The 20334-nt window shown below is 37.0% G+C and overlaps 1 protein-coding gene across 8 annotated transcripts in view; it reads left to right on the top strand.

The window, feature by feature from the left end:
* BIRC6 (baculoviral IAP repeat containing 6) overlaps positions 1 to 20334 on the top strand; it is a 216187-nt gene that overhangs the window by 163873 nt on the left and 31980 nt on the right. For all 8 annotated transcript variants that reach the window (XR_011466116.1, XM_070379760.1, XM_014477364.2 and 5 more), the window contains one exon: positions 10196 to 10406. Coding sequence is in view for 7 of the 8 variants with exons in the window: in XM_070379760.1 (XP_070235861.1) it covers positions 10196 to 10406 (211 nt within the window). In the remaining variant the exon portion in view is untranslated. The remainder of the gene's footprint in view (positions 1 to 10195; positions 10407 to 20334) is intronic.

The raw sequence follows: 20334 nt of genomic DNA, 5'->3' as shown, positions 1-20334 counted from the left end.
TTTATTTTCTCTTAAAAACATAGCACTTTATGTTCCCTCTTAGCCTTTGAGATGTTTCTTTGACCACTTAATTGCTTTTTAGGAGCCCCTTCCCACCGCCCACCCCAAAGAAACAAAAGGGTGCACAAAAGACAAGAAGTGAAGGAGGGAGAGGCTAACAGTGCTCAGTAACAACCTTGTGCTGGTCAACTATATGTAACAGATTTAGTAACTTTTTAAGTAGAATTTGTGCAGATTTTACCTTCAAAGAACTTAATTCAAAAAGCTGAATCTATAAAATAGTTGTTAGAATTATAAAACAGTAAATTTGAAGCCACAGTTTAGTTGGTAAGTGAAACAAAAAGTGGTTTATATGTTTGTATTAGACTCTTATCTCTGCTGCTGCTACTGCTAAGTCGCTTCAGTCGTGTCTGACTCTGTGCGACCCACCAGGCTCCCCCGTCCCTGGGATTCTCCAGGCAAGAACACTGGAGTGGGTTGCCATTTCCTTCTCCAATGGATGAAAGTGAAAAGTGAAAGTGAAGTCTCTCAGTCGTGTCTGACTCTTAGCGACCCCATGGACTGCAGCCTACCAGGCTCCTCTGTCCATGGGATTTTCCAGGCAAAAGTACTGGAGTGGGTTGCCATTGCCTTCTCCATTATCTCTAGTATCATTTTTTTTTAAAGGAATGATAAAAGCTTCTAAAGAGAGAAAGTAGTTATTTTTATGAGACTTTTTTACTAGATAGGAAGATCCTCATATGAAGTATGTGTTCATTTTAGTTTCTCCTCCCCATATTTTGACTTCCTTTCATTGTAGTCATGTTATTTTGAAAATTGCTTGTAAACAATGATATACAAGGACCATTTTTCCTCCAGCTGCTGTTTTATATATTCGTGCTATTGAGTAAGACGTCAGTTACCCCACTGGCCACTAGATGGCGGTCTCATTTCATTGCCAGAAATATAGCTCAGTTTAGTCCCTAGATCCTGTAGGACTCTTTGCGACCCCATGGATTGCAGTATGCCAGGTCTCCCTGTCCATCATCAACTCCAGGAGCTTATGCAAACTCATGTCCACTGAGTCGGTGATGCCATTCTCTGTCATCCCCTTCTCCTATCTTCAATCATTCCCAGCATCAGGGTCTTTTCAGGTGAGTCAGTTCTTTGCATCAGGTGGCTAAAGGATTGGAGTTTCAGCTTCACCATCAGCCCTTCCAGTGAATATTCAGGACTGATTTCCTTTAGGATGGACTAGTTAGATCTCCTTGCAGTTCAAGGGACTCTCAAGAGTCTTCTCCAACACCACAGTTCAAAAGCATCAATTCGTCAGCGCTCAGCTTTCTTTATGGTCCAGCTCACATCCTTACATGACTACTGGAAAAACCAAAGCTTTGACTAGATGGACCTTTGTTGGCAAAGTAATGTTTCTGCTTTTTAATACGTTGTCTAGGTTGATCATAGGTTTTCTTCCAAGGAACAAGCGTCTTAATTTCATGGCTACAGTCACCATCTGCAGTGATTTTGGAGCCCCCCAAAATAAAGTCTTATCACTGTTTCCATTATTTCCCCATCTGTGTGACGTGAAGTGATGGGACCAGATGCCATTATCTTAGTTTTCTGATTGTTGAGTTTTAAGCCAACTTTTTCACCCTCGGCTTTCACTTTCATCAAGAGGCTCTTTACTTATTCACTTTCTGCCATAAAGGTGGTGTCATCTGCATATTTGAGGTTATTGATATTTTTCCCTGCAGTCTTGATTCCAGCTTGTGCTTCATCTAGTCCAGAATTTCTCATAATGTATTTTGCATGTAAGTTAAATAAGAAATACTTTACAGTGTGTGAAAATAAGAAATAGCAGGTGAAGTGTTAGAATCTGTCTCATTCCCATTTTGGAAAATGAGATGTTCCTATTTTTAGAAAACAGCACCACTGGGCGCATTAAATTACTTGCCACTAATATAGTAGAACATAGTAGAATATAGTAGAACATTCCAGGAATGTTATCAAGTGTTACAAAATCTTTGCCTTTTTAGTGTTTGTTTCATAGTGTCGTAATAGGAAGGGGCAAATGAAATAAAGAGAAATGTATTCAGTTGCCCAAGTTTAAGTGTTTACCCATAATATGGCCATTATTACTAAACTCACGTATTTTCAAATTTTAAAAATGATATAAATAGATTTTTATCAGTACGGAACAGAAAAATGAGTAGACCTGACATGTTAGAGGAAGATCAGAATGAGAAGAGGCACTGTTGCTGCTGCTGAGTCGCTTCAGTCGTGTCCGACTGTGTGCGACCCCATAGACGGCAGCTTACTAGGCTCCCCCGTCCCTGGGATCTTCCAGGCAAGAACACTGGAGTGGGTTGCCATTTCCTTCTCCAATGCATGAAAGTGAAAAGTGAAAGTCAAGTCCCTCAGTTGTGTCCGAGTCTGTGCGATCCCACAGACGACAGCCCACCAGGCTCCTCCGTCCATGGGATTTTCCAGGCAAGAGTACCGGAGTGGGTTATCATTGCCTTCTCCAGAGAAGAGGCACAGACCTTTTTAAATTGATAGGATTATAAAATATCTACTAATTTGGCTGGTTGTCTTGGCTGAGTGATGGTATGTGCTAGTATTAAAATTTCATCATTTTCATTTTATTGGTTTCGTAGTTTTGTAACTAAGTGTAATGGGACAAAACCCATTACAGAAGACTTTGTTACACCATCTGATTTTCCTCACACTGGATTAAAAGTTACTGTATCTTATTTTAGAATATTTCCTCTAAAATTCAGTATTTAAATTAATTTTATGAGAGAATAAGTTAATTTTGTTGCTATGCAAATGTGTTAAATATGACCACATTCTTTATATCCAAAAATTATTACTAAGTTTGTTGTATTTTGTTTAGTCCAACTCTTTTGTGACCCCATGGACTGTAGCCTGCCAGACTTCTATGTCCATGGGATTTCCCAGGCAAGAATACTAAAAAGTTACATAGGAATAAATGTACAGTTGGAACTGTAACTATTTTTCCATGATTATCTTTTAAGATATGCATGCTAGTCGTGTAACTTGTAGGGATATTGATTGCACATAGTTATGGATTAAGTTTTAGTATTCAGTCACTTGAAAGGATTTTTATTTTACAGAGAAATAAGTTAAGGATAACTTAACTAAATATTTGAATAATTTATTTTTTAATTCTCACATTAGTTTTTGTGTCTACTCAAATGAACATTCTGTAAACAAATGTTACATTCCTAGATTGTATTGAGGTTTTTATGCTTTAGATGAGCCTCTCATTTTGTATTTCTGAAGTTGATCAGACAAATAAAATCAGCATACGCTGAAAAACATCAGAAAAGAACAAGATGTTTTTCTGGGTAGTTAGTATTTATTTTCTATGTGATCTTACTGCTTACCTACTAATGGATTAACATAAAGCATGCATTTCTTTTGCAATTTTCAATGTAAATCCAAATGAAGACAGTGATGTTGAAATGTTCAGCATTTATTGATGCTGAATAAAACTTTATTTTCCTATATATTTTGCTGGTTAGCTTTCCCATGTCAAAAAAATTTCCTTTTCCTATATTATGTAGGTTATTAGAAACTTAAAGTGAACATAAATGTAAAAGCATTTTGAATGAAAATGATATTCAGTATGTAGTTTTAGAATAATGTCTGTTGCATCATTGTTTTTGTGTCTTATTTCAGTTACTGTTTCTTGTATGCTTTCTGGAATCCAGAAATAAATCTTTATTGTCCATATAGCCACTGCTGATCCTGGAATAAGGCACCCTGGGTGCTGCCCTACGGGCCAGGCACTTGCCCTGGAATGTTATAATTTTCTGAAAATATTCTTCTAAAGGTTATCCTTAAAAACAAATTTTTTAAAGCTGTATTTTGTCTTGAATGGAACCCAAGAAAGAGACTTGTCAGAGTGTGATAAAGATATACACAAAAACAATTACCAAGAGGTTAAGTGCTATTGCATGGGGGACCTCGGTTTGATCCCCAGGTCAGGAAGATACCCTGGAGAAGGGAATGGCAACCCATTCAGTGTTCTTGCCTGGAGAATACCATGGATAGAGGAGCCTGGCAGGCTAAAGTCCGTGTGTCACAAAGAGTCGGACCCAACTGAGCGACTTTCACTTTCTAAGTACTATCCCGATAATCCTAACATGGTCAAGACAGATTCTTCTTTTTCTTCTTCCTCTTCTTGTTTCTTTACATCTTTTGCTATAAAAATGACAGGAGTACCTATTTTCCCAGAAAAATCTCTTGGTGTAGAAGGAAACAAAAATTGTGAAACAAATCCCCAAGAAAGATATCTTTGAACTGTATAGTGAAATAGGAAATACATTTATTATACTTGTGTTTGTTGCATAATTTTTCAGTCTGCACTTCTCTTTTACTCTGTTGAAGGTGGTGGAAAATGATAGAAAATAAATGCGTTTTAGTAGAACTTCAAAGAATGTTTTATCATTTTAACAGTTGGATAGAATGATAGAAAATATAATGAAAAGGTACATATTAATTAGATCCCACAGTTTATGTATTCTAGCTCTATATTTCGGAGAAGGCAATGGCAACTCCAGTACTCTTGCCTGGAAAATCCCATGGACGAAGGAGCCTGGTAGGCTGCAGTCCATGGGGTCTCTAAGAGTTGCGCACGACTGAGCGACTTCACTTTCACTTTTCACTTTCATGCACTGGAGAAGGAAATGGCAACCCACTCCAGTGTTCTTGCCTGGAGAATCCCAGGGACGGGGGAGCCTGGTGGGCCACCGTCTATGGGGTCGCACAGAGTCGGACACGACTGAAGCAACTTAGCAGCAGCAGCAGCAATGGGATATGCATACCTAACTGATATATTTAACATGACTAGCAGTTTATGTCTGCAATGTATGATCACCACATATTTTAACCTAAAATACTGAAGTTATTAAATGTCTGAGTTATTTTTTAAAGTATAGTTGATGTATAATATATAAATTATAGGTGTACAAAATAGTGATTCACAAGTTTTAAAAGTTACAGACCACTTAGAGTTATTATAACATATTTGCTATAAATATCTGAGTTTTAAAAATAATTAAAAGAGAAGTGTTCATTATCCTCCATTGCATCAGGAATGAAGTATTCCCAGATATCCTACTTTAGTCCACAAAGTGATGAATAACTTCTGTTTACATTCAGAGAAAAAGAAGTGAACAAAAAACCTGACCAACTTCCTGATTGAAGGTGGCAAATGTTTTCAGTTCTCTGGAAGGAGTGGGTCTTTTCCATTAGTAATCCTTGGTAAATTTCACTGAAACTTTTTGGTTTGAATTGATAGCTTCTGCCAGTAATAAGCCAAGCAGTAAATGTTTCCCACTTTTTCTTAGAATTATTTTCAGCTTTTATACTTGCTGAATTGTGTTTCATGACAAAATGATTAATCTCTATGGTTATGTCTTACAAATTTCTTCTCACCAACCTTTACCCTATGCTGTTTCTTTCCAGCAATTTGAATATCATTTTCCCCACTGAAATGTTTTTTCATATACAGAAAATGGGAATTTTATTCTTTTACCAAGTACTGGTTACTCCTTTCAAAACATAACATTCTCTAACTGAAATAATTATATAGCAGTGTCACACACCTGTATCTGTAGTTGTTGATGGTAAATTCCAAGGTATATTTCAAGCATTGCATAATTCAACCAACAGGTCCATCTGAGGATCCAAAGGATAGTGACTTTACTTGCTTGGTTAGGGTAAGCAGTAAATTGAAATATGCACGTGGCACGTGCTGAGCGAAGAAGTTGCTGTAAGCCATTTGCAGGCGGGGCATTGTGTAACAGTGTTGTGGTGCTGCTCTTCTTTGTCAGGCTAGTGACATTTAATCCTGGAGTAATGATGGCGTGTGCTGTGTGAAACGACACCTGAGGGTTTTCTGATGAAGCTCTGTGTGGCAAAATAGAGAATTACGGAATTCAGGATTGAAACACTTGGTGTATTTTGTACTCATCTGTATTTTATCATTAAGAGACTGTTATGTTTATTGACTCATTTCGTTTGCTGACTACCCAGACATGTTATTTTAAAAGTGCCTGTCTTAAAAAGAGAGGAAAAATTAGCTCTCCCTTAGCTTTCCAGATTCCCCTTCCTGGAGATATTCAGAAATAAGTCTTAAAAAGAAAACATGAATAATGTAAATCAGATATGAATAACCATTTTTCAGGTTCTAGACATAGCATGGATTGCTGTATGCATTAATATCTGGGTGGAATGTGACATTAAAATGAGAACACTTGTTTATGTAACTGACTGTTGTCAAGAAAGTGGAAATATATAAAAGCTTCATTTTTTTTAAGCTGAAAATTTGTCATAAGAAATGACATAGTACTGAAATTTATTTCATGTTCTTTGTAAATCAGGCCCGTAAATGTATGTCTCACTTGTCTTTACTATTCTCAATCTCATTATCCACTGCCTGTTACCTTGCCTCCACAGCTTTTACTTCTGTCCCTCCTTGATATGAAGAGACTATCTTAGCTTTCTGTAGTTTAAGATTCCTAGTTGGAATCTACTTAGTTGAATAAAATAAACACCAGTACATAAAAGGAAGTATCATGTTTCACTTAACTTAGAGGAGCTTTCTTACTTTCTCTGTGGCTGTTTATTTCCAGATTTTAAACTTTTAAAAAATTTTCATGTTTGTCAGATTCTTTTCCCCACTGTCTTCTGTATTGAGTTTTAGCATGTAGGCTGTCCTCAGCTTTATTCGGCTAATGGAGAAATAGCTTCTCATTTTGTGGGGTTTTTTTTGTTGTTGTTCTTGATAACTTTATAACCATTTATTTAAAAAGAAACATCAGTGTGTCTTGAATTACTTATATTGTTGTATAATTTTATGTAAAATAATTTTAGATAGTTTATTTTTAAATTGTTAGACTAATGTTTTAAAAAATTAATCAGTAGACTAAGATTTTTAAAGGAGGCTTTGAGTTTACAGAAAATTGAGCCGATGGTACATTTCTCTGCCCCTCCACTCATAGTGTCCCGTTACTTACATCCTGATTAGTGTGGTTGTGTATGTGTGCCAGTTGTGTCTGGCTCTTTGTGGCCCGCCAGACTCCTCTGTCTGTGGATTTTCGCAGCAAGAATACTGGAGTGGGTTGCCATTTCCCTCTCCAGGGCATCTTCCCAATCCAGGGATTGAACCAGCGCCTCCTGCTTTGGCAGGCAGATTGTTTACCCCTGAGCCACCTGATAGTCTGGTGGTTAGAGTGGTACATGGTACTGTTGATGAGCTAACAGTGACGTATTTTTAACTGAAGTCAGTGTATTAGAGTTTGCTCTGTGTTACACGGTCTGTGGGTTTCGACAAATGCCTGGTATGCGTGCGTCACCATTGCAGTGTCATACAGTGTCATTAGTTTCCCTGCCGTTAGAAACTCTGTGTGTTCCATGTATTCATTCCACCCGCTCGCTCTCTCCCAGTGAAACCTCTAGTGACCACTGATCCTTTTGCTGGCTCCATAGTTTTTCCTTTTTCAGAATGTCATTAGTTGGAACCATGCACTGTAAACCTGTTCAGATTGGCTTCTTTTACTAAGGAGTATTGTATGCATTTAAGTTTCCTCCATGTCTTTTCTCAGTTTTGTAGCTCATTTCTTTTTTTTGCAGAATAATATTCCATTGTATGGTTATACAACAGTTTGTTTATCCAGTGACCTTTTGATAAACATCTTGGCTGTTTCCAGTTTGGGGAAGTTATAAACAAAGCTGCTGCAAACCTTCATGTACACATTTTGTTATCATTTCTGTTCCATTGATCTATTTGTCTTTCACCAGTACTACATTCTCTTGATTATTGTAGCTTTGTAGTAAGTTTTGAAGTCTGATTCTGTCAGTCCTTCAATTTTGTTCTTCTTCAGTGTTTACTTATTTGATAGACATTTGAGTTGTTTATGGAGAAGGCAGTGGCAACCCACTCCAGTACTTTTGGTTATTGTGAATAATGCTTCAGTGAATGTGAGTGTACAAGTACTATTTTCGTTCCTCCTTTCAATTGCTTTGGGTTTTTACTAGAGTGGAAGTGCTGGTTCACATGATAATAAGTTATTTCTTTACTTTTTTAAAGTTATTTTTTTACTTTTACAGCGATCTTAGTGCATATAAGATGGCAGATTACTCATGGTGGTTTTGATTTGCATTTCCCTCATGACTAATGACAGTGTGTTTATTGGCCATTTATATATCATTTTTGGAGAATTACCTATTCAGACCCTCTGTTCCATAAGTGAGGCCTAGGCAGAAGGAAGCATCTGTCATAGAATATGGGCATGTAAAATAATGTCAAATTCATTATCACTTTGCATGTCCACCTGTTTACATAGAAAGTCTAGCCTTTTCATATCCTCACAAATATTAATGTTGTGTTTTATGCCCATCAATTAACTTTGGTTTGTTTTTTATAACTTTGGATTTTAACTTGAATTTCCTGAAAACTATAGTGTATTATGTTATAGTATAGAGTTATAATAAGAAGTAGCATTAGGTCATAAATTAAAAAAGAAGCTTTAAATATAACCAAATATATGGCTCAGTGGTAAATAATCTGTCTGCCAGTGCAAGAGATACAGGACACAGGTTCAATCCCTGGGTTGGGAAGATCCCTGGAGAAGGAGATGGCGCCCACCCTAGTATTCTTGCCTAGAAAATCTCATGGACAGAGGAGCTTAGTGGGCTACACAGTCCATGGGGTCACAAAGAGTTGGACAGGATTGAGTGAGCATGCGCACATGCAAATTTTATGTTTTAAAGATGGAGAGTAACATTTCAAGTAAGTAAAGAAAGAATGAACAGTCATACTTTTTACCCCGTTCTCTGCATCATTATTGGAAGGTGTGAAACAAGGGCCTGCTCCTCCATAACTCTGAACAGCTCACTGTTGGTCTCCACATTACCAGAACTAATTTTTTAAGCCAACCCTTTACATACCTTGCCAAACAAAGTCCAGAATTCCTGGATGAGGCCTCATCCTTCCCCATATCTAACCCCAGTATAGTGCTGTGGGCAGTTAGACAATTTCTTCCTCAAGCCGGTACTCTCTAATTCTCCTTCCCTGTTTCAATCTTCTATTTAGCATTCAGTGTACTTAGTAATGTCTACAAAAATTTTTACTCACTTGGTCTTCTCTACCTTGAATGTAAGCTACATGAAGGCAAGGATTTTTGGTTGTATTCTTCACTGCTATATTCCCAGCCTGTCCACCAGTAGGTTTTCAGTGAATAATTAAAGAATAACTAACATAATAAATAATAAAGTTATGGATTAACTTTGTTCAGTAACTGCTATTGGAAAAATGTTGTTAGGTCCTTAACTCACATGATTCACAAAAGGAAATTCCACTTGGGAGGAAGCCACAAACCTAACAAAACCGCTTATAAAAGTTTTAAAAGCAATACATGTTCTTAGAGCATGGAATCCACTGTGAGATGCATGTAGTTTTAAGAAAGAAATTCATTTGATTTGTAGCTGACAACTAAAAGCTACCACTGTCAACTTTCTTTTTTCCCTAACAAGTTGATTTATTGAATTTTGCTTTTGGTAAACTGTGGTTGTATCATTCTGTTTTACCTAAGATACAATGGTTTCCTTTCAATTTAATTTGAAAAATATATTTCCATGTCATACTAATAAATGTACTTACTGCCCTAATATATTATTTGGACCGTTTAATTATTTTTATTTGTGATATAACTGAGTAGTTACTTGGGACTTCGCTGGTGATCCAGTGGTTAAGTATCTGTCTTCCAATACAGCGGACACAAGTTCAATCTCTGGTTGGGGGACTAAGATCCCACATGCCATAGGGCCACTAAGCCTGAGCACTGCAGCTAGAGAACGCCAGCACCACAGCTGCTGAGCCTGTGTTCCGCAATGAAAGAAGCCCATACAGTGCAACAAAGACCCAGCACAGCCAAAAACAAGTAGCAAATTGCTTACTTACAGTTCTTGCTATCTCCCAACTCTGTGCCATGTTCATTTTGTTGTCGTTTTTCCCTAAAAGTGCCTGTTGTATTCTATACATTGATGCTTCACAAACTTCTTCAGTCCATTTACCAACCTACCAATTAATCTCAAGATTGAAGTAGAAGCTACATTGCTGTGGACTTAACTTTTATATTGCACATGTGCTCATTTTATACTTTTCCTCTCTTCCCTCTTACAGTTCTCGACATGGCAAGACACGTGCCACTCTATCGAGCTCTGCTAGAACTGCTCCGGGCCATTGCTTCCTGTACGTGCATGGTGCCCCTGTTGTTGCCTCTTTCTACAGAGAATGGTGAAGAGGAAGAAGAACAGTCAGAGTGTCAGACTTCCGTTGGTACATTATTAGCCAAAATGAAGACCTGTGTTGATACCTACACCAATCGTTTAAGGTACTATTTTATTTCTTTTGACCTCGGCTTTTATGATCTTTTGTAAAAATAACTGTTCATTAAAAAAATGATATATGCTGATTAAATACATATATGCGCGAACTATAAAATAAAACTATGAAGAAAAAGTATCCACCAAATCCTACACTTAAGTGTTTATTCATGGTGGCTTATCAGACATCTCCATCTGATATCTTATAGCTGTAGGTGGAGTTTTTGTTAAATGTTATCACATTGTACATATTACACAAATAGATGCTAGTTTCACTCAATATTGAGGTGGAAGACACCTTCACTCTAAGTAAATACATATTGCTAATATTGTTCTTAATATTTATGATTATGCATTGTGTATAGATGCTGTATTTTACCTTCCCATCTTTTCATGGACATTTGGGTTGTTTCTAATTTGTAACAACTTCTTACATCTCTTGGGATCTGTAGAAATCTCTGCAGAGTAGATTCATAGAATTAGAACTGTTGGATTTATGGATTACTACTATTTCATTTTGATACATACGTTATAATTTATGCTCTAATGTTTTTGAGAAGAGGATTTATTTGTTGGAGTTAAAGTTAGTATTTTGTCTTCATAGAAAACTGAATTTTTAAATGAATCTTTGGTTTAAGTTTATACCTTGCTAGAAATCAGATGATGAGTTCTCTCATCAAAAAACTTTAAAAATAACCTTTTCCTTGTAACTTTTTCCATTCTCTTAGCAGAATCTGTCTAGTGGTTGTCAGTTTCACTTAAAAGAGATGGCATAAATTCTGATGTTTGCATAAAAATGCAGAATTAGGCTAGAGAAAGTTTATTCCTTTCTTAGTGGTATTTTGAATCAGTTAATTTTCTTTTTCATCTTTGCAGTATGTTTGTCTTACCTGTTCTCACTTGATTTTTTAATAACGTAAAATTTGAGAATCACAGAACATCAGATGTTGTCAGAGAATTGGTCATTGGAGGAATGTCAGCCTTTATTTCTCAGAAGAAATCAACTTCTCAGATTATCCTGACTGTTAGCTTTATTGTACTCTCATTATTACTTTAGAAACCGGTGGCTCACTGCCAGGCAATAAGAATCATAAATTAGAGAGGAGATTAAAGAAGTGCCAGTTGGTAGCAATATAAAAAGATGTAGGTTCATACTCTTTTGAGGGAAGGAAAATATAAAAGTACATTTTCTTTGATAGTGTGAGGTTTTTTCTGTTGTAGAGAAGAAAATAATACTGTCATTGGTCTCATGTTTCATTACAGCAAAAGTCTTCCTAACTGGTAACCTAGGCAGCTAACATAATTATACAAAAATAATGTGGCATTATCAGACTAAAGGTCTGATTTTCTTTTCTAATTGAGCTAAGTTACTGGATTGTTTACAATTAGATTGCCTTTCTTGCTACTTTATTGTATATAAATTAATGTATATCCTGTTCTTGAATTAATGTATATACTGTTCATATAACATGCAGTATAATTTTTTTAAACTGCAAAAAATGTGTTAAGTAATGATTGACTACAAAAATTTAATTGCAGAGAAGGATAACTGAATTTCATTTAATAGGAACTCTTTATTTTTCTACTTGGTTACCTGGAAAAAGATATTCTTCAAAATCTTTCAATAACAAAAAAAATGACACTTCAAACTTCTAAATTCTGTACCAGCAAAACATGCATGTAAAGATCATAATGACTGTTCCCAGAGATCATTTCATTTTTTATTTTATCTTTACAGTAACCTTGTGCAGTTAACTTTTTAAAAGCTGTTTTACTGACAAACACTGACAGAGAGTTTTACATAGAGTTTGAATATGCTTCATGAAGATCCCTCATGGTATCTGTATTTTTTTACATAGGTATAAAATACAGACTCTGTTAGAAAAAGAAGCCAACAAAGATGTACATATTATAACATTCTTTCTTTCCTTTCAAACTTTTGGCACCTTGAGAACTCATTTTCTGCTTCCCAGAAGGGAAAATCTGCTCTTCTCCAGCCTGTCAAAACTTAAGATACACTTCTTTTCATATTTTCATCAGTATAGAACTCTAATAAAGTGAACAGTATAGTCCAATTTCCTGCAAAGTTTATACTCAATGAAGGTTACCTAAATTCATTTTTAACACTGTTTCAAAATGCAAAGCTTCCCCCTCCCCCTCCCTTCTACCTGCCTACCCAACCTCCAAGTGTATGTATAAAAAACAACACAAAACCAGGATACTCAGAAGAGAATGGTCAAGGCAAATATGTTCTGTTTACGTATCATTTTTAGAGTATTGTTTTAGTGCTTCATCAGGTTTGTAGTTACGATTTTGAAAGTACTGTTTAAGTGTACCACAGCTCAGAACATTTTTATATTATTTTTGTCTCTTTTTCTCAGTAATAAATAAGTGGGGAGGGTGCTGTGCCTGTGGGTGATTCTTTGTGAAGTCCTGGCCACGTCTGTACTTGGGGGCTCTGGGAAAAAATACGTTAGGGTAAATAAAGTAGATCTATTTAGTAGACATACTAGTTTACTAATTATGTTCGTGTATTAATTGTATTGCCTTTCTTTTGTCTTGGTATTTCTCATTTGTTACTCTTTGTTTTTCCTTTCTTAAAGCCAAGTTTACATAAAAGGCGTGCATTTTACTTTTCCTTCCAAATGAAATTTTAACTTAGCACTCTTTGGTCATCTTAGACAAAGAAAAAACAGATTCTCTTTGTAATTTGCAGGACTCTAGATGATAACTGTGCTTATGTGTAATAATTTACATTGAAATTGTTTTCTCTATATATGTTATACTTACAGTTTTTATGTTTTGTGGATGAAGGGGATTAAAATATTTTGCCCAAGTCCAGAGTTTACTTTCACAGGTTGGAATAACCTAATTAAGATTATACTCTCTTGAGGACAGTACATAAACTCAGCTAATGTTGATCTCAAAGCTCAAAAGGATGATGGAGATGATGTAGGTTTGCTGGCTGTCCCGCCTCAAGCCTGAAACTTTCTATAAGAGGAAATAGGAGAATATTATTAAGACATTAAAAAGGCAGATCATTTATCTTTCTTTTATCTAATTTGTGTTTTAGAAACTTGCAGTTATATTCAGATAGGGGAAATCTCGCTTAGTCACAAGAGCATGACTGATTTTCTTCCTTCAACAAATGTTTATTGAATGTTCCTCAGAGCATAACAAGAAAATTAGGCCTTTTTCCAAGGGGCTGACAAATAATGTGGGAAACAATAATTAGTTTTAATAACAAGTACATGATGTATGGAAAATTTAACACATTATTGGAGCATCAAATCAGTTTTGGAAACCCAAAGAATATGTAAGAATAGGCTAAATAAGAGGTGCAGGGAACTGGTATACCAGACTGTGTGAGGAAGGTTCGCCAAAATTCAGGAAAATGTAAAGAATGAAGAAGTTTGATGTGCCTGGGTGTCCTTTGGGTGGGAGGTAGGGGTAGGAAATGGGGCTGGAGAGGAAGACAGCAGCTTGAAGAACTTCATAGTTGTGCTGTGCTGTGCTTAATCTCTCCATTGTGTCCATCTCTTTGCAACCCCATGGACTGTAACCCATCAGGCTCCTCTGTCCATGGGGATTCTCCCACGCATGAGTACTGGAGTGGGTTGCCATGCCCTCCTCCAGGGGATCCTCCCAACCCAGGGATCAAGCCCAGGTCTCCCACATTGCAGGTGGATTCTTTACCGACTTAACCATCAGGGAAGCCCAACTTCATTAGGTATCTGTTTTTAGATGTGGTGAAAGGGTTTTCAGCGGAAATCTATTCAGATTTGCATTATAAAAAAAGATCGACTTGCAGCGTAGCAGAATGGTGGAGTGGGAGTTAGAAGACTGAATTAAGAGACTTTCTTCCTTTCTGTCTTGACAGTTGAGCTGTGTGTGTCCTCTCCCATCCTGCCGTGCTGGGACTGAGGATTTGAGTCCATTAGGATTCTTGCTGTAATATTGTGGACTTTATAAAGACAGTTCCTGGGTAGAAATACTTTCTATGATTCAGATGTTTGACTTTATAAAAGCAATAATGTTAAGTCAGGCTTTAAATTAATTATTAACTACATTATTCTGCCTATGTGTTAATATCAGTGACTGCAAATTTAATCCCTAGGGATCTCCTTCAAAAAGTGCAAGTGCTATAGGGTAAATGGTTTCCTTTGTTAGTATACAAGAATCTGAAGTCTGTAATCCTATGCAGAAATTTTCCAGTACTAATCCTACTGGGTTGTTTTACTGAAGACAGAAAACAATCATCTGTTGGCTTGAAAGAGACTAAGAATCATTAGCAGAGATTCTAAAATCTTTTTCTTTTTTTTCAGTTTTCGGCCGTGCTGGATCTTTGTTCCTGCACAGGCTCTTTCTCTAGGTTTGGCGAGTGGGGGCTACTCTCTGGCTGTGGTGCGCAGGCTTCTCACTGTGGTAGCTTTTCTTGTTCTGAGCGTGGGATCTAGGGCGTGCAGCCTTCAGTAGTTGTGGCACGTGGGCTCCATAGCTGCAGCTTATTTCCTTAAAGCTGTCATCGAGCTACAGTTGTGTGTATGGAGAGAACTTATATGACAGTAAGTAGGCCTTAGATTTAATTTTTCTGGAGCCTTTTATCTGTATTATTTTAGAACTTACTTGAATCTAAAAAGAGTGTCATGTAATAATGGGATTTTTCTTAATCTGATCAAATAAACCAAACCATTTTCATGGTTGAAAATTGAAGGAAATTTTTCTTGGTAGAAATTCTTGTCAGAGCTTCAACATTATGAGGAAGAACTTTTCTTGTACCACCTGTGCTTTTGGTAGAATCTTTCTTTAGATCAGGTAACTTAATTAAACCAAACATTTATTTAAAGAGGTAATATCAAATTACTAACATATCAGAAAAACCAGTATCAACTGCCAAAAGTAAGTCAGTATCATTTGCCATCATCTGGCAAATGATAAGTGTTAATGTGAATACACTGAATTCTTAAAAAGTTAGTGTCTGACTCCATTGTCTGGCCTGTTTTCTGTTTTAAGAAAGAAGATTTAGCAAATAAGTAGTTACCAAAGGCTTACTGAGACCTTTCTTTTCATTGGTAAAATACTCTCATTTTCTCACTCTTAATTCAGTTGACTAATACTGTGTCTAATTGCCACTTAATGTTTTCTCATGCTTTGGGAAACTCTATTAATAGGATATATCTTCCAGTCCTCTAAAAGTAATGGCATTTTGCAAATAAAAACTAACAAAATTTAAAAGGAATGGGACCCTGTCCATTCATGGTCTTGGTCTTCTGCCTTTTGCATGCTAAGTCGCTTCAATTGTGTCCAACTTTTTGCGACCCTATGGACTGTACCCTGTTAGGCTCCCTGTCCATGAGATTCTCCAGGCAAGAATACTGTAGTGAGTTTCCATGCCCTCCTCCAGGGGATTTTCCCAACCCAGGGATCAAACTCGTGTCTCTTATGTCTCCTGCATTGGCAGGCACGTTCTTGACCACTAGCGCCACCTGGGAAGCCCTCTTCTGCCTTTTATCAGTGTTTAATTGGGAGAAACTAAAGTTAGCAGAAGCCAAGCTAGCCGAGCTTTTGTTTTATATGTGGCCGCAATTTAGAGTGGTGTTTTGGTTCTCATCCTCACCTTAAGATTTTCACAAAGAATAGCTTGTTCTTAACTTAACATGCTTCTCTTTTTATTTTTCACTTTCCTACTCACTAAGATACCCAGTGTCCTCCTCTGGCTTCTCATTGTCTGCGTAGTGAAGCATTTTATAACTACATCTGTTATGATGTTCCAGGATTTTGTTCTTCTTCTTCAAGGCAGATTTCTTATTTCAGAATACTCTCCTGGGTTATTAAAATTTATATAAAGAAGCAAATTATCCTTTAGTCTTTCATGGGGGCACTTGTACTTTAATAAAGAATAACTCAGGAAATGCTTGAGTGAAGGAATGTAGTGGAGATACATCAGTTGGGTTGCCTTCTTTCTCGTGGTCTGCTGAGGAGTAGAAGTAGACTAGGTAGAACCAATACTGCATTACAGCCATATTAACAAACTGTCTGTGCATCCAAAGGCTTCAGTAAGAATGACTGCTTAGAGGAGAAACTGAGCTGGCACAGTGGAACAACACCATGCAACTGAATGCCTTTTAAAGCTGTTAGTTCTGTAATTAGGAGTTTTTGCTGTCACATGTAATAACATATGAGATAATTATATATGCATGTAATATGCACACAAATACATGTATCTGAAAAGTACCTTCTGACTTTTAGTATTTGAAATAATAGACTATAAGATATGTTTCAGACTTTCTTGATTATAATTATACCTTAATAATAAAATTATTATCTCTTGTGGGTGAGGATTAGTTTGGTGACTGATAATTACAGTACTCTGATGAGGTTGGTGTAAAGAAGAGCTCTATTCAAGGAATAGTTGTACTTCTAGTTTATTATGTTCATCTTTCCTGGCAAGATTAACCTGTTGACATGGCAAAGTGGCAACTAGGAGTAATTTATTGTGATTTAGTCTGTCTTTAAAAAAGTTGTTAAATATTTACTATACAAATTACTTCAAGAACTCCCTAAAGATGACAATATTTTAATATTCTTTTATTCACAAGTCTATAGTTTTACTGTCTACACCTCTCCTAAAAAGTCCTCTCTCAAGATTCACAATTTGCAGTAACTATATAAAGTTAATTTAAATCTAATAGTTAATATAAATAAACTGATTGACATTGTTGTTGCCTGATTATATTAATAAGCATTTATAGTAAGACAAATCAGAGATAACAGACAGTCTATAGAATTCTCCAGGCCAGAACATTGGAGTATGTAGCCTTTCCCTTCTCCAGGGGATCTTCCCAACCCAGGGATTGAACCCAGGTCTCTCGTGTTGCAGGCAGATTCTTTACCAGCTGAGCCCATCAGGGAAGCCCAGGAGTACTGCAGTGGGTAGCCTATCCCTTCTCCAGCGGATCATCCCAACCAAGGAGTCGAACTGGGGTCTCCTGCATTGCAGGTGGATTCTTTACCAACTGAGCTATCATGGAAGCCCTGAAATATCCATGGAATTCTCCAGGCCAGAATACTGGAGTGTGTAACCATTCCCATTTCCAAAGGATCTTCCCAACCCTGGGATCAAACCCAGGTTTCTTTGCAGGTGAATTCTTTACCAGCTGGACCACAAGGGAAACGCAACATTCCTTTAGAAAACACTAAAGACTAGGCAAAGTGTATTACTTCAATATAGATATGTTTTACATTCAGCACTTTGCATCTTTTGTCTAAAACGGACAAGATTTAGACAGTTAATTATTTAAGGATCTTTTCAGCAATTCATTTTTTCTGAATATATAATAACATGTTTTGTACACCTGTTTTACACAGTTTTGAAAACATAACTGTCCTATAAGCATAAATGTAATTTTCTACTTTGGCCATTTTCTGACATCATCTCTTATTTAAAATTTGAACAAATTGGAACTTTTCAGGTTGCTGTCATAAGGAAATTTTGCCCTTTTTTGCCAATTCTTATTCAATTGAATTTTTTTATAATAATGTGAAGAAAAATGGGGAAGTGGTTGACTTAAATATTGGTTCTAATTAATTTCATTTGCCTCAATAACATTAAGTAGTTTTCAGTTCAGTCGCTCAGTCATGTCTGACTCTTTGTGACCCCATGGACTGCAGCACACCAGGCTTCCCAGTCCATCACCAACTCCCAGAGCTTGCTCAAACTCATGTCCATCGAGTCAGTGATGCCATCCAGCATCTTATGCTCTGTCATCCTTTCTCCTCCTGCCTTCAGTCTTTTCAGCATCAGGGTCTTTTCCAGTGAGTCATTTGTTCCCATCAGGTGGCCAAAGTATTGGAGTTTTAGCTTCAGCATCAGCCCTTCCAATGAATATTCAGGGCTGATTTCCATTGGGATTGACTGGTGGATCTCCCTGAGGTCCAAGGATTCTCAAGAGTCTTCTCCAACACCACAGTACAAAAGCATCAAGTCTTTGGCACTCAGCTTTATAGTCCAGTTCTCACATCCATACATGACCACTGGAAAAACCATAACTTTGACTAGATGGACCTTTGTTGGCAAAGTAATGTCTCTGCTTTTCAATACTCTATCTAGGTTGATCATAGCTTTACTTCAAGTAGTAGGTGTCTTAATTTCATGGCTGCAGTCACCATCTGCAGTGATTTTGGAGTCCCAAAAAATAAACTGCCGCTGTTTCTATTGTTTCCCCATCTGTTTGCCATGAAGTGATGGGACTGGATGCTGTGATCTTAGTTTTCTGAATGCTGAGTTTTAATCCAACTTTTTCACTCTCCTCTTTCACTTTCATCAAGGTACTCTTTAGTTCTTTCTTCTCTTTCTTCCACAAGGGTGGTGTCATTTGCATATCTGAGGTTATTGGTATTTCACCCTGCGATCTTGATTCCAGCTTGTGCTTCATCCAGCCCGGCTTTTCTCATGATGTACTCTGCATATAAGTTAAATAAGCAGGGTGATAATATGTAGCCTTAACCTACTCCTTTCTTGATTTGGAACCAGTCTGTTGTTCCATGTCTAGTTCTAACTGTTGCTTCTTGAGATGCATACAGATTTCTCAGGAGGCAAGTCAGGTGGTCTGGTATTCCCATCTCTTTCAGAATTTTCCACAGTTTGTTGTGATCCACACAGTCAAAGGCTTTGGCGTAGTCAATAAGGCAGAAGTAGATGTTTTTCTAGAACTCTCTTGCTTTCTTGATGATCCTGTGGATGTTGGCAATTTGATCTCTGGTTCCTCTGCCTTTTCTAAATCCACCTTGAATATCTGGAAGTTCACAGTTCATGTACTGTTGAAGCCTGGCTTGTAGAATTTTGAGCATTACTTTGCTAGCGTGTTATATGAGTGCAGTTGTGCAGTAGTTTGAACATTCTTTGGTATTGTCTTTCTTTGGGATTGAAATGAAAACTGACCTTTTCCAATCCTGTGGCCACTGCTGAATTTTTCAAATTTGCTGGCATATTGAGTGCAGCACTTTCACAGCATCATCTTTTAGGATTTGAAATAGATCAACTAGAATTCCATCACCTCTACTAGCTTTGTTCGTTAATGATGCTTCCTAAGGCCCATTTGACTTTGCATTCCCGCATGTCTGGCTCTAGGTGGGTGATCACACCATCGTGGTTGTCTGGTTCATGAAGATCTTTCTTGTATAGTTCTTCTGTGTATTCTTGCCACCTCTTCTTAATATCTTCTGCTTCTGTTAGGTCCATACCATTTCTGTCCTTTATTGAGCCCATCTTTGCATGAAATGTTCCCTTGGTATCTCTAATTTTCTTGAAGAGATCTAGTCTTTCCTATTCTATTGTTTTCCTCTATTTCTTTTCATTGATCACTGAGGAAGGCTTTCTTATCTCTCTTTGCATTTCTTTGGAACTCTGCATTTAGATGGGTATATCTTTCCTTTTCTCCTTTGCCTTTAGCTTCTCTTGTTTTCTCAGCTATTTGTAAGGCCTCCTCAGACAACCATTTTGCCTTTTTATATTTCTTTTTCTTGGGGATGGTCTTGATTACTCCCTCCTGTACAATGTCAGAAACCTTCGTCCATAGTTCTTCATGGACTGTATCAGGTCTAATCCCTTGAATCTGTTTGTCACTTCTACTGTATAACTGTAAGGGATTTGATTTGGGTCATACCTGAATGATCTAGTGATTTTCCCTTCTTTCTTCAATATAAGTCTGAATTTGGCAATAAGGAGTTCATGATCTGAGCCACAGTCAGCTCCTGGTCTTGTTTTTGCTGACTGTATAGAGCTTCTCCATCTTTGGCTGCAAAGAATATAATCAGTCTGATTTTGGTATTGATCATCTGGTGATGTCCTTGTGTAGATTTGTCTTGTGTTGTTGAAGGAGGGTGTTCACTATGACCAGTACGTTCTCTTGGCAAAACTCTGTTAGCCTTTGCCCT

This window comes from Bos mutus, chromosome 11 (assembly GCF_027580195.1).
Source record: "Bos mutus isolate GX-2022 chromosome 11, NWIPB_WYAK_1.1, whole genome shotgun sequence".
NCBI lineage: Eukaryota > Metazoa > Chordata > Mammalia > Artiodactyla > Bovidae > Bos > Bos mutus.
Note: the sequence above shows the minus strand (reverse complement) of the source record. Positions and strands in the feature narration are given on the sequence as shown.